The following is a 15725-nucleotide window of genomic DNA, read 5'->3' as shown; positions in this document are numbered from 1 at the left end:
AGAACATGCATCTATTTGATATCGGCATCAAAAGGAAAAATCATATCCCGTTTCTTAAGCAAAGCTTCTGAAAATGAAGTACAAAACTGACTCGTGGCTTCATCATGTACAACGTTCGAGGGAGAGCTATTTCATATGGTTTATAATGCAGCTGTTCACTCTCATGCTCTTTATGCCATGGAATATTCTGATTTCACTAGAACGCTTACCAGTCTAATACGAGTCTTTAGATAAACATACGCATGGTTAGAGCATTCATTCAGTCATAAAGCAAGGTTCATCCTTGAAATTCAGTCCACCTTCATTCGATACTGCACATCAAGGTCTTAATTATGTCCTTTCACATGACTTCAGTGCTTCACGAGGCAAATATGGCCTTCATATCCTTGAGTTTGACTCGATAACTTCAACTTTAACAGGTCGTCAGGATCACCCCACCTTCATTTTAACAGGTCGATGCTGTGAAGGCAAATATTGTTGGTTTGTAAATTGAAGGCGTTAGGCCTAGCGGATGAGATGGATTTCTCCTCGCCAACGCTCTGGCCTCCCGATTTGCCACTGTGGGCTCGAACCGGCGACTAGGAGAATTTACCAGACTTAACAGAGTCTTTGATTCCTACCACTGTGAAAGTTTCTCCGTGTCAGACTGCGAAAGAGGATTAATTCATATTGAAGCACAAGGACATAAAGTAAACCATCATATATATATATATATATATATATATATATATATATATATATATATATATATATATATATATATATATATATATATATATATATATATAATCCTAGGACCTCTTTCACGCTGCTCTTGCCATATCCTGAAACGAATGGTGAAATTATCCAGTTCTCCACGATCTGCTAACAGTGGTTGATCTTGATATATTATGGTGGTGCTTTGCCAAAGTAATTCAACGCAGGTTTAATGAACGAACGATTTTCGTGCAATATTGTAACGTTGCGCAAAGCTATTTAGAAAAAAAAAATGATTTAGATTAATATATAATGTAATATGATATGAAACCAGGTATATCACATCCTCTCTGGCGCATTATGTGATGCAACCTTTACACTCTCAAAAACAGATTTACGAAAGTGTCTTATTTTCTAATTTACGATCAAAAGACATTTTGGTTTGATATCTGTACCAATTCTTGCAGTGGCAAATGACCAGATAAATTCGTTTGATTTTATATATTTTCAGTATTTGTTTCGCAAAGACCTCCTTCGGTTCGAGAACCCCTTCTAAGTTTTGTGGTCGATTCCATCAAGATGAGAAGTGTTATGATTGCGCTAAACTTATGGAACAGTGATAAGAAAATTACAAAGAGGTACAGAAAATAACATTGAAGATGGGAGATGAAGATAAAACAAAAATTGTATCTTGAATATATATATATATATATATATATATATATATATATATATATATATATATATATATATATACAAAATCATTTGAATTAATGGCAGGCTGAAAGAAAGATTCTCTATTTTATTTTTTACACATTCGTATTTGCCAATTTTGTTGGGTTACCTTGGGAAAGCATAACAAACCTCTATGCAGAACGGTCTTGAACTTTAGAAGAATAACATATGAAATAAGACTCTGTAAAATAGAAAATAAGTTAAACATCGCTACATCTGATCTGATCCGGAACTAATAAAACCCCGGCGTATTAAGTTGCGTATGAAACTGGTGATCCTTTCGTAGAGTTTTTCCTGCTTCATGTTTCATTGTTGTTATTTACTATTAGTACAGTCCCGAGGCAGCGTGAAAAGCTTTATTGGACATTGGCAAAAGACTCTTTGGGTGTTGAATAAAACATGAGATCACTGTAGGTTTTTAATATCCATCGAAAGAAACTCAAATATTTACAATAAACATTTGACAAAAATTGCCTCTCCACCCATGGTAAAATATTCATGCAAAAATAACAACACGGTTTGGATAGTCTCGGTGGATCAGTGGGTTTAACTAAAAGCCATCCAGACTGGTTCACTGATGTTATAAAATTAACATCTGGCCTAACAGAATCTAACTCTACCATTGCGTTGTCTTTTCAATGAGAAAGATTAGCTTCAGTATCAAAATGTCTTCCACACACTCTTCATGACATAAAGTCTATAATTTCTCATATGTTCAATTTTTTTTTGGGGGGGGGATATTTTTTTCCCATCCCATTTAGGAATGATTCAGTAATATATTTTCCGAGTACTAACTACGTGTATTTTCCTCATTCTTGTTCCAGTTTCAAAATAGAGCTCGATTATCATCATCGCTTTCATATTTCCGTGAAGGTATATGTATGAACCACGTACATATCTTCATATAAATTCTCTCTCTCTCTCTCTCTCTCTCTCTCTCTCTCTCTCACTTAAGCATGCATCATCTACGTTCATTATTTTCACTTTCTTCTTTCCATTTATCAAATGAAATATCTTCTTCATAGTAATGCATCAAGGTTCTGTACTGAACTTTCGTATGAGCGTTATCCATACGACAAATGGGTAAAAGTTAACAAGAACAATTTTTCGACTAATTTTGACAGTCTTTTCAGGATGATAAGAAGACACTGTCGAAACTACTTAAGAACAAATTCGCGACTCTTGATGCTTTATCTTTTTTTTACCTTGACACCTCTGTCTTGGCGTGAATCTGACTTCGGTATCCGTCTTGTGAAGGCAGAGTGACATTCAACATTACCTGACGATTGTCTTTTCATATCGGGGTGCTTATCCACATGGCTCTGCGGCGGGACGTGACCAGAACACTTTATTGTCTAAATTATTTGTCCACTAAAGGGAGGAAGTGCCTCGTTTACACGAGTGAGCGATGAAGGACTGCACTGTATTTTACTGAAGCATGTTTTGTATAATTTCTTTTTGTCCCAGACACAGTGAGAGTTCGCAACTAATCTTACGCGGTCTGGCAGTCTGTGATTTTCAGTATTGCACAAAATATATGGGCTTACAGCAGAGTTTGTTATTGTCTCGTCAAAATATCTTAAGATGAAGTGAAGGCCAAAAACCTAAAGGGCATTCATCCAAACACTTTTGTTCATAATGAGGCATCAAGATAAAGCAGGGTATAATCAGATTTAGAATATAGAAGGGACGAACCATAATTACAACATCAGCTACATGATAATATTCTGTAAATGTGAGAACCAAAGTTTTAGAGATATATTACTTTTCTGGCCAACAAAAGAAACGCATGCGAGTATGTGAATTGCCATGTGAAATTCACAAAAGCGGTCTTGCGTTGTCAGGGCATAACGGGGGCTGTAAGTTTCCCAGTCTGCAAAATAAATCTGAAGATGAATGTCGGTGATAAGAGCTATTCTGAGTTTCTCTTTCGTGCGATTCAGGACACTCGTGATGCAGTTCCTGGAAAGATGTCCACTCACTCCATTAAACTGTAATGCAGAAGTTAAGAAATACGCTTGAATAGAAAGGTCATTCTTTACGATATATATGTCCACGTCCATTATCGAGGATGACTTATCTGCTACCCAATGAAATTTACGGAGGTCCAATACTTTAGGAGGAAGAATAATACTACAAGTATTAGCTTGTGACTGATGTTAGTCTCCGTTATTAAGGCCTTGTGGTAATAAGCGAGGCTGGAATCTTTCCAGCCAAGGCCAGAGGCAGGAGAGCCAGGCTTAGGGTAGTGATGGTCGCGCACATGAGTGTAACTTGGTTCTGTACACCTGGGCCTAGGGCTGATAAGCGATCTTCCCAAAACCCGGGAGGCCAGTATCAAACCCGAACTGAAAAAAAGGGTGGTAAAAATATTTCTCACGAAAAGAAAATGTTTCTGGTCATATTTCATAACATGGCACGTGGGGGAGATCCTTTATGACATAGGATATCACAGTACCTTTTTCTTTTTGTTATATTATCATAAATGAAATCCTACGTGTTGCGCTGGTCTTCTAACAACGTTAGAGATTGAAAATACAACGGCAGGTCTTGGATAAAACGTTAACTCTAAAAGTTAACTACAGTTATGTGTTCATCAACTCGAGTTTCATTCCCACGCTACATCTTTTTTAGGGAGAAATCACGTCCCCAGTTCTGGGGCCGTCACTCCTAACCCTACAGGCTGGCAATGGGAAAGGACCTACATTTTTCTGATGTGTTGCTTATAGTGTTCAAACATTTTTCTTTAGAGTTCTGGATTCTGAATGGATGCCTTGATTACGCCTACTTGTAGGTTTTTATACACAGTATTTCTAGCGCTAGTTTTTTTAAGTATCTTTTTCTAAAGATTGGAGAATAATTCATTACCGATAAAAGCATCTGGGTGAAGAAATGGTACTAAAGATGAACAGTTTGAGAAATAATTATAATCAGACTCAAGAAGTGAAAGAATTGTGTTCATCTCCTCTTACAGCAACAAAATATCTAACAGTCTGTCTACTATATCCCACTCTACTTCTCACCTATATACATGCCATTCCAATCCTATTGTGGTGATACAGTTAACCATCAGTCTGGATCTAGGCTCTATCTTTTTTTCATTGTATTTACTTCCTTGTTAAACAACCTTCTTATCTGCGTATCTACCTTGCCTTTACCTTATATTTCGACCTTTACTTCTTGTTACCAACTAACCTACAAACCTACACACTTACTTACACACCTACTTATGTCCTTACGTGCTTTTCTTACAATATCTCTCTGAGGTGGTGTCTGGGAGAGAAGACACCACCAGCTAGAGAGGCTGGTAGGTACACGAATACGTTAAGGAGATTAGTTGGGTATGATAAATATGTCAGGGGAAAATGTGCAATTGATAAGACACGACCCTGGGAAGGGAAACGGGGAGGCCTTGACGGAAGATAATAGAAAAACGGTAAAAGTTATGAGAAAGGAGGGAGGACGGTGCTGGAAAATCAAGATCCAGTTGCAAGAGAAAGAGTATAAGAGAGAGCATGCGAAGCAAGGATGTGAGTGAGAGGCAAAGAGAGGCAATTAAGAGATCGTGATACAGTGAGGAAGGGAGGGCGAGCAAGGAAGACGCTAGCATTGCCCTGTCTCGTAAGAAGCTTACGATGTAGTCCCTCCATCCTTACTATGCAGGTCTGTAGGCATCCAATACCTAAGAGTAGGCTATAGTCAATTGTTTCTGCACCGTGAAATAGGCTCAGGTCTGGTTCACCAATCTGAGATGAATACGCCGCAATTCCTTGCTGAATTCACGTTAAAAAGAAGTGCGAAGTCTTACGTGTAACATGATAAAGCAATGGGATTTTGAGTACAGTCATTAAATCGATCTATCTTTCATTAAAACTAGATTATGAAATGGAAGTGAGCAATGTACCACGTTTAGAAGCAATCGACTTACGAAAAAAAAAAAAAATGGAGCCGATCGCCACGTACGAATCTTGACTCGTGATCTAATGGTAACACCGGGTGAGAGACTTTCATTACGTGATTAATTATCCAGGGAAGATAAGCCTTCCTCTACTGCAGAATTCAAGACGAAAGACTCCATTGTTTACCCCGTGAAAGAGAGAGGATTCGGCGGTCGTATTGTCAAGGGACAATGCACACGTTAGAGATGGCTTACATGTTGTTGTAAACAGACCCCCTTTGGGAGACATCCATTTGTCTTCGGGATAACTTTATGAATTTCCCCGGCCACGGTCTTGCATAGAATTTTGATCTTTTGTATCGACTTGTTCAAAAAGAGTTAAAACTGAAGCATGAAGCATCCTCTGACGAGCGTGTAACTCGAGCCAAGCGCGAAGAGAAGACTCTGAATATCAAGAGGCCGTTGCACAGCATAAATGCCAGCCATTCATCCTTTGTTGGTGGCTTCATGAAAGTTCCTATTATGCCTACAGATCCATGAATCAAGTATAAGCTTCCTTGCGCTCTGGTAGCTTCGACACCACCACACGCACGCTGACTGCCCTTACACCCGACATGATCAGCCGTGGAGCAAATTTCTGTGACATACCTAAACTTTGGAAACCCCATGAGCGGCTAGTCGAGACTGTACCGACCCTTCTGCTGCCACCTCCGCCTCTTTCTCCGCCTCCTCCCCCGTTCGGGACAGTGCTCGGTACTGCTTTGATCAGACGTTCGTCCGCGACCATTCAAACATCACTTATGACATTTCTACCCAGGAATGCACCAAGCTCCACTTTATTATCATTTCCAGAAGGCGTCGGGAAACTTCTTTACCCCATTACATGACTACTGATATATGTAATAACAGTGAGGGAAGTATTCGTTGGAATCGAAAAGTCGGACAGATGAGTTCAGTTCCTACGAGTGGTCGCTGAACTATGGTTCAAAACCCAATCACTTACCCTCCTCATACAATAGTTCTAGTTTACGTTACGATATGATATACTCGGGCAAACTGTGTTCGTTGTTGTAAAACCACTGCAATGCTACACCTGAAATAATTGCCTTTACTGACCTTCAACATGAAAAAAAAAAAATGAAAGTGAAATGCTGGCAACGACGCAATAATGAAACGTGGATAGGTTTTATCTCTTAAGCACTCAGAACACATTGTGGTAGCAGATCTATCACCCTTTTTCATAGATAAATGAAGCTTGATAAGAAGATAGATTTGATTCGACAATTTAAACATTACTTCAGACACTTGTTTTCTCGAAATCTTCACTTATAATAAGGATACAAGTTTATGTGGACTTTAATATTATCCTTCAGAGAAAAAGGTCCTTTTACGTTCACAGTGATATTGCTCCTCCCAAACATGAACTCGTCCGTTTCCATTGAACGTAGTGAACCATAGATGTGAATGATATACATTCCATTTTCATAAGTTTGAATTCCGTTATGCCACTGGTTTGATTGTTGTTCATTTCGTTTGCGTGTGTATGTGTGTGTGCGTGTGTGTGCGCGCACCATCACGGTCATTGATATAACGTGAGATTAATATTTGCTCTAATCATTCTAAGATTTCTTTGGAAATTAAGGCAATTACACCTTTAATGGAAGTTGTCTCCTGAAGGAATTTATCCACAAAGATATAAGAAAAAAGTATTGGTTCCTTCGAAACAATAGACGACCACCAGTCACAGCTATGAAATTTGTTTCCCCTGTCAATTTCTGTAATAAAAATCACTTATGTTTTCTGTTGTTTTTTTTTTCAGTCGTTCGAACAAACATTTCAGCAAATTCTGCGTCGTGTTAAGTCGATCCTTTTCAATACCCCGAATCTGCTTCAAAGTCAAGTTGAACTGTGTTATGTGTGCGATGCAATGATGTAGAGCTGGAATTATATTTCGGTCTATATATATATATATATATATATATATATATATATATATATATATATATTCAACCCAAGAATGTTTTCTCGTCTGCATGAATATAACCCAAACGTTTCATCGTTTTAGTTCGTTTAAGTGTGGAGTCGAACACCACCCAAAACGAAATAACGTTTCGGATACGCTTCAGAGCACCATAGACACAGTGTTCGCGCTACCCGAGCGATTACCAAACCACCCTACTGAGTCGTTTGGAACTATGCACGTGACAGCAATCGTCGAATATACGTTGCCATTCTCTCCACTTCTGGCCAGTAGGTCCTCACACCTGGGCCTGGTAACACGGGGTTGTCTCGCTGCTTGACGTAAAGGAACACGTGCGATACCGGAAAAAATTGGTGGATATAACACTCGGTTTGGAAAGGTGTATTTTTTTTAACGCAGGTACGTGTCGTATTGTATCATCGTGTGTATTATATTCTATAAGTTATATTCTTAGAATTTTATATTAGTTCTGATTACTTTTGTCATCTATACTTGGTTGTGAGTCACGTATAAGCGTCTAGCATTGATGATTAATCGTTCATTGGTAAGTTTCGAGACTGTATTCGGTATGTTTGGCCAACCAGTGATTAAATTTGACTAGTTCTCTCTGTGTGTGATTCAGGCTGTTTGTGTTAAGCATGTTTTTGCCAGTTAATTTAATTAGCTGATCATGTTAATCCGAACCGCTTTGATTCTTTTTTCTTTGTTTCTTTTATTATCTAAATTGAACTGTCCAAACGCTAACTCGGCACCTTGTATACATACGTACATACCCACACATGACACACAAAAGAATGACTTTCACTTTTGTTTGCTTGGTTAACCGTGTAACAGGCGGTAGAGCCATTCTTTTGTCAGACAGTCGTACTTTGTTTGGTGTCATTAATTCGCGAATATACCGCTTTGAAGATGTGAAATATAAAATACTCGATGAATCTGTACATCGTTTATAAGTAGATGGAAATTTGAGCGTCAAACTGAGGACGGGAATCTGAATGTAGGTCTTGGATGGGATGTTTTGATATAGAACTGATTGAAATTCATCGTAGATATTTAGAGTAAACGATAGTATTTCATCATTTATGGTTTATATACTTTTATGGTGGTTGAATTAGATGTGGTAGAAGAAATTCCACCATGTGTCCATAGTACTTCCCTCACACTAGGACATGTCTTCTCTTAAAGTCAGTCACCTCTTAATCATCTCGTGACCCTTCTAGTGTTCTCCACGCAGCAGTTATCGCTTTAGAAACTCTGGATTTCCCTTACTTTTTCACTCAAAGCTTCTTTATAATAGACACACACTTTCTTTATGATTCCTGGCAGTGATCATACACTAGGGGTGAAACATGCGAGATATACAAACCACAATATATCATTGTTGAGAGGAACACATCCTCACCCAGAGCCACAGAGATGGAAAAGCTGTTCACGCCGCAGCCCAGGACAGTGGTGCTCTTGTGGACATGATAACTGAGGGTGTAATCTGTTGCAATATCCCAGCACTCCACTGGGCTGGCGATCATTTACAGTGGTCACACCGGCTTTCCCTGAATGTCATGGAGGTTATATGTCCCCGGAAAGAGCACAACGATGATAGCACAAGATAACATATACACAACACAGTAAGAGTACTGTATATATATATATATATATATATATATATATATATATATATATATATATATATATAAAAACCCTGATCTTTTATTACCTTTGAAAATGTATAGGGGAAATATTCTTCACCCCTAGTCTATGAAAGCCCAGCACTTTTATCAGTGTAACCTTCCCTATACCACTGAAATCTTGTAATGTAAAACATGTGCGGATTTTGTTTAAGTCTTTTTCCGTCGTTGAGAAAACACCTCGGGCCTGACCTTTTCGTTTTTGACACTGATTATGAGAAACTGATTCAAAACAGGGACAGAAAATCTAGGTTATTCCTTTCGTAACATTCATTCTAAGATTGAAAAAATTTCGGATGGTTCTTGAATAGTCTTGCTACCAAAACCTAACATGAAGAATATTTCTCGTCGTACACTTGATGATACATCGTGAATTTGAAATAGAGAATGACTCTCTGATGTCTTTGCTGCAGTCCGCCACGAACCTCTCTCTCTCTCTCGCACACCTCACTCAACTTGATTTCTCTCTCTCTCTCTCTCTCTCTCTCTCTCTCTCTCTCTCTCTCTCTCTCTCTCGACGAAGTCTGGTTGTCCACTCACTTTTCATTCCTCTTGGAGACCTGTTTTGGGAGAGGCGGGAGGCATCTGCAGCACGGCCATGCTAGTGAGAAGGCACCAATTAACGCTTGTCTGGCACTCCGACGCCTCTGTGACACGCGGGCTTCTTGCTGGCTGGCCTCGCTCCTCCTCTTCCTCACTTTAACAATATATCGCCAGACTATAGGGATCCATATTCGGGAAAAAAAGTAGATATCATATAAGGAAAAACTGTCTAGATGATAAATACGTATAGGACGATTTTGCATTTAAGAAGCAGGGATTCCCGCTCATCCTTTCCTTTCTCTAAGGTTGCTGATCATTTTCCAAAAAACCAGTCCTTGTTCACAAAACTGTCGCTTGGTTTTTACGTTGGGTTCTGGTGGACGGAGTTGGTAGGAGTGAGCTGTGAGTCCACAATCCTTCCTCGCCAGACGTTGTTGTCCAATTTCTTTCCCCTGGTTTTGGCTGAGGATGGCACGAGGACACCAGCATCCTATTTGCAACGCTCCCTTTGACCAAACTTGCCCAGTAACTCGTGCTCCTTGATAAATTGACTCTCACTTTGATGGAAGATACGAGGCGATGTTTTTCCCTCCTGCTGATTCTCCTTCATCCTTATCACGGTCTGCTCCCTGGAGTTAAGGATTCTATTTCATCCCTACCTTATATTCCGTTGCTCGCCTCAGAGGAGACGAGCCCACATATGCAGCCACTTTGCAGCTAGATGTGTTTGAGCTTGAATCCTTCCCCTGAACAAGCTGGAGTAATATCAGTGCTGGCCTTATGGATCAGGGATTTCAAGTAAGTTTCTCGCACGTTTTTGAGGCCCAAATTTTGGAAATCAAACTAGGAATTATGTTTTGAGGAGCGTTTAAGTAATAGGGTTCCTTATTTGTTCAAATTGAATAAACGCTTTGCTCTAATGCTTCCTAGAACATGAATTGCTCCACAAGTCCCATGAGATCTTTTCAACGCTGTGACTCTTGCTGCATTTCATAACAAACTATGAACCGCTGAGTAACATTTGCAAGTTTTGATTTTGGACAATACCAAACTGTAATGCTGTTAAATCCCGTCACCGCCAATCGATTGACCAGAAATTCCGTGTAATCTAATTCTGAGTTGTGAATGCATTTACAGATAGACACAAACACATGTAAACATACAAAGGCTCGAATGCTTCATCTTTTTTACAATCAAAATGATTCCCATTTTGATGCATTTGATTACACAAGACACCCTACCACAGACTCGCTTGTATACAACACTTCCAATTCATGAGCACACATATATGCACGATGAACCGAAAGAGGATGAGGTTAATGTGGACAGCATACATAATTCAAAAAGCTGTGCGGTAATATGGCCCCACGAATACATATTCCTTTCCGTGTACTGTACAAATATGGAATAGGTAAATAGAAAATTAGTACAAATAGGTAATTACACACATACACAAGCTTGAATGTTGATTTGTAACTGCTTGAACGGTATAGTAAACCCAAAGAGAATTTTTTTTTCAAACGAGTGTATTGTGATATCTTTGCGAATTGCTTTTCTTATTTAAGGCACTGTATGTTTGCCGTTTTGCAGGAAACCTCATATATATATATATATATATATATATATATATATATATATATATATATATATATATATATATATATTAAACTATGTTGCCGTTATTTAGATAGCAAACTATAAGATTGAATGCTAAATCCATTAATGTCTCTAATCAAATATATACTGAAAATTCTCTATCTTCATTTTGCTTGGTGAATATTGTATAGATTTGATTCGGAGTGAAAATGTTTAGATGCGGAAAATAACATTTGCTAAATATTTCATGTTTTTAACCGGAATCAAAAAAAAGATATTCAGAAATTTTTAGATTTTTTATTATAGAAGGGAACAGCAACTACTTCGATTGGAAAAAAGCCAAACAAACTGACAGTCATTAGGAAAATGCCTGGAGCGTTGTTATTGGGAACCGAGCGTTTCAAAATGTGCAGGGATTACCTGCCCACAATACCGAGAAAAATCCCACTAAATACAGATGGAGGAGAGGGACCAATCTTTTATAGTGCTTCAGTACCTTTTATGTGCCTATGCGCGCTCTTGTAGCTGTGGGACGTTCCCGCATTTCATTGCCAAACGTAGCGATCTGTAATCTTATTCAAACCTCTTCCTACCTCACCTTAAAAAAAGAGTTGCCTTTCTATTAACCATATAACACGTATCATTCGCTAGAGATCTCGCAATGTACGTTTGGTTGTAGTGTATACTTAGCGCATGCTTATTGTATACGGTCTAATTCAAACAGGTGTCTTGATAGTATCAATGTGTATCTGAAAACTTTGCCCTGAATCGCGAGCAGATCATGAAAAATAAGAGGAGGGAAGAAGAGAAATTTTGAATTTGGCTTTACAAACTCTTCTCTAATGTTTCGAATGCAATCGCAAATGGTCGACAAATGTTCTAATTAATCATTACCCAGGGGATTGAGGGATACGTAATGTTATTCAATAGAAATGACGATTTACGTTCCCTTCACACAAGTATAAGCTTAAAGACCATGATTGTGGAGGTTGACCATACACAAAACAGACCATAGTCTGGCCTACAGGAATTTTCGAATTGTAAAGATCTCTTTTTTGGTGTCTTTAAAGTCTGCTGTTTCCAAGATAGCGTCTGAAAGGATATTTTGAATGGCTTTAAACACTGAGTTTTCTTTCAGATAATGCTGAAGAAACAAACGCCCCTTCGAGCGTTGTCATAAGTGTGTCTAATAACAGGACTAGTAAAAGCTGTATCTATCTTCCACCCTGGTGTTTACGCTTTACCAGCGTTAATGAAGGTCAAAATCTGCTTTCCCCCGGTTCTGTCAAACTAGATGTAAACAGGATCGAGGACTGCTAAATGCGGAGGGAGACGGTAGATAAAATCTGTATCCTACAGGACCTTACGTTATTTTTTACTCCATCTTTCTTCGCAATGGGGTTAAGAGAAAAAATCTTTTTGTTTCAGAGAGTGTGGTAAAGTCAACAACCTGGCCATTTTGGACAGCCTCCTCAAGAACTATGATCGGAGAGCGACGCCCACCAACCATCTCAGTAAGTACAAGATATCCTACCTGACTGAATGATAAAGTTCCCCCTTTCAATGGTGTATCACTAATTGGTCTTGACTGTAATAGTTAACTAGGTGATTTCGGTAGTGGCTGAAAGGGTTTTTCTAATTGTAACAACCGCTTGAGTGATTACTCGAGTGGTAGGGAGCACCCGAGTGATTGTTAGTTCACTTAAGTAATTGTCCGAATCGCTGAGAGTGCTACAAAGTGTGCCAGTTATATATTAGTATGATTGTAAATGCTCCTGAGTGCACCCTAAGCACATCATCCACTTAAGCATCAGGCTTGTCAAAATTGGCCTAACCAGTATGTTGTATCTACGTGCATCATCTTCCATATCTGTAGCACTGCGCTGTATCCTCGGGCACAGCGATGGGTAGACTTCTCGCCTCTTCATAAGGATGTGGGATTAGGGACATAGCAGCAGATTAGAGATGGCGGCTGTATGTGGTGAAATACAGTGAACAGTCCTATTTGTTCTGGACATAGAGAGAGAGAGAGAGAGAGAGAGAGAGAGAGAGAGAGAGAGAGAGAGAGAGAGAGAGAGAGAGTGCCAATGTTATTACGGACCGCGATGTGAAAAACAATTTCTAATTTGCCGTAGTGTATGACAAAGAAAGCTTCCATTATTATTTCGGGCGAATGAGAATTTGGAAAAATATTCATTGTTTCTCCTCCGTAGTTGTGGCTTGGCTATATTTCTCTTTGGAATCTTAAGTCTGACGTTAAAGTATTGGGAAAAGAATTTGAAAATGCTAAGCCTCATCCTTCTGTTTCCCTGGAACGTTTGAAGTAGCGAAGATATAATGGAGTATGACAGAATGGGACGATTTTTCTCGTGTAAGACTCGGTCTTATTGTCTGTTATGTGAGTGAGGGTCTTTCTGGGCGGCTAAATACCTCTGGCTGTCGAGTTGTCGATCAGAACGAATTATGTGGCCTCTTAAGACGTTCATCTCGATCTGTTTTTCTAACAGAAAATGGTTCTCTCGTGTTGCAATGTATATGACTATATTTTCATTTGTATCGTTTCATCTCGTTGGTTTTCCCCCATCTTTCATCTGTTGGTGTTGTGTCTAAGCATGCAGCTACTAGCGAATAATGGTAGGTACTGATACATATACCCTTACCTGCTTTTAGCTTCCATCGATTTTTGGAAGGTTGTCTTCCAAGGTATATGCATCGTCTTCATGTTCTGTGATCGCCCCCCCAAGGTAATCCTAAAAGCGAGCAAGATAAGCTAACTTATTGTTTTTTGGTCGGATTACACAGTTAGGACTTGTTACAATAAAGAGTATACTAAACTATAAGTAATTACGACATTGAATTTTGAGATACTAGAAACTATAGGACAGTCATGGCATGCGTTAAGGGTACTTCTCCTATCGTTTCAATCAATTCGTAGTGGTGACCACGTCCTTGAGTGTACTCGAGATGATACATGGGTCTCCTCCTCCTCGATCCTCAACCGGGAAGCCTCTGATAGGATACCTATCTCCCTCCCTCAACCACTCCTTCCTATTACTACCCAACTTCCGAAGATTTTCATCTATAGATTCACCATACGAGAAATCCTATGCGTCTGTCTTGATCCCAAATTCTTGTGGCTCGACTGGCGAGGGTTTCTATCCTATTTTTAGTCTTTTGTTTGTTTGTTTTTCACCTTTGTGATTCACCCTCCGTCAGGTTTCCGACTCGCTCTTGACTTATTCGAACCGAGTCACCCGACTTGACTTGCAAAGGTTCCTACTGAACCAGCGAAGTCTTATGCCTACGCTTCAATCCCAATTGTTCAAGTTTCCTCTCCTTAACTAGAGGTTAACCCACATATATCTATCCTCACCCAATGGCAAGGGAATACCCCACCATAAATCCCTCATCACTCTTCAGGATGAGGGTATCCACTAAAGTCTCTCCTCATCCCCGAGCAAGGAGGTACCTACATAAATTCTTCCTCACCCTCTTAGCAAGAAGACACCTACATCTACCGCCTTCTCACCCTTTGGCAAGAGGGCACCCAAATAAACTCCTCCTCACAACACCCCCTAACAAGAAGGTACCTACATAAGTTTCTCTCTCACCCCAGTGACTCGCCATCTTCCAGGGCTTCTGCCTCTATTGTCCTCCGTCCTGCATCTTAAAGCTGAGAGTCCGGTGCGGTCTGACACATCACCCCCCCCCCCCCATGTACACAAGTGCCACGAGACTTAACAGTTGGTAACTTAAGTAGTCTTCTTTTGTCTTCCTTAACTTTACATGGCCAGCTGTGACGGCAGTTGCTTAAGGATCCTCGCCTGAAAAGTTTGGCTATGCTGACTCTAACTCTGTTGGCTGCTTATGTTCCTTTGGTCAAGTAGACAAATCTATTTTTCATCTGGTCACCGTAATCCATAAATCCTTTAAAGTTTTTTAGTCACCTTAACTGTGCCTGTCTGTCTTTTGTTTTCTAATCTATTTTGAAGGCAATATTTGGTCGCATAGACTAGTCTTGATCACTTAGCTCAAGTCTGCCTTAGATCATTTATCTAGACAAAGGTTATAAAGAAAAGCATCGTACTGTTCTCGGCTAAACCCAATCAATAGGTACTGGTTATTATACTTGAATTATCGAACTGAATTAGTATGTTGGTCTCACGCTCTTCGACCCAGGGAGATAAAAAGAATATTAAGGAGATGAGAAAACGAAGATTAAAGGGAGGAAAAAGTAAGATTAAGAATGAAGAGAGAGAGAGAGAGAGAGAGAGAGAGAGAGAGAGAGAGAGAGAGAGAGAGAGAGAGAGACTTTAATGGAGTCTTGTGCAAAAAATTACTTTCTGCAAGTGGAACGGAGCAGCGCACCCAAACAGCGAAGTTTTACCACTGGAAGAAGAGAAAGCGCCTGGCCCAGATGCAGAGTACGGTGGGACAGGAAGCATACATTACGGTGTCGCTGATAAAGACCACAGCCTCCCAGCCAAGACATGCCACAACCCGCGCTGCGCCAACTTCTGTTGCCACTAGGCACCGTTTCGTCACGCCATGCACCGTTGGTCCATGCTAGGCACTGATGTTCTAAAGTAAG

General features: G+C 39.6%; 1 protein-coding gene across 5 annotated transcripts in view; it reads left to right on the top strand.

Annotated features, from left to right (window-relative positions):
• LOC139759554 (glycine receptor subunit alpha-2-like) overlaps positions 1-15725 on the top strand; it is a 269976-nt gene that overhangs the window by 78406 nt on the left and 175845 nt on the right. For 4 of the 5 annotated variants that reach the window (XM_071681818.1, XM_071681820.1, XM_071681819.1 and 1 more), the window contains one exon: positions 12563-12648. In XM_071681818.1, coding sequence (XP_071537919.1) covers positions 12563-12648 — 86 coding nt within the window. Of the gene's footprint in view, positions 1-7575; positions 7710-12562; positions 12649-15725 lie in introns of those variants that run through there. The other variant, XM_071681821.1, reaches the window with a different exon arrangement.

The sequence above is a fragment of the Panulirus ornatus genome, chromosome 33 (genome assembly GCF_036320965.1).
Source record: "Panulirus ornatus isolate Po-2019 chromosome 33, ASM3632096v1, whole genome shotgun sequence".
Lineage (NCBI taxonomy): Eukaryota > Metazoa > Arthropoda > Malacostraca > Decapoda > Palinuridae > Panulirus > Panulirus ornatus.
Note: the sequence above shows the minus strand (reverse complement) of the source record. Positions and strands in the feature narration are given on the sequence as shown.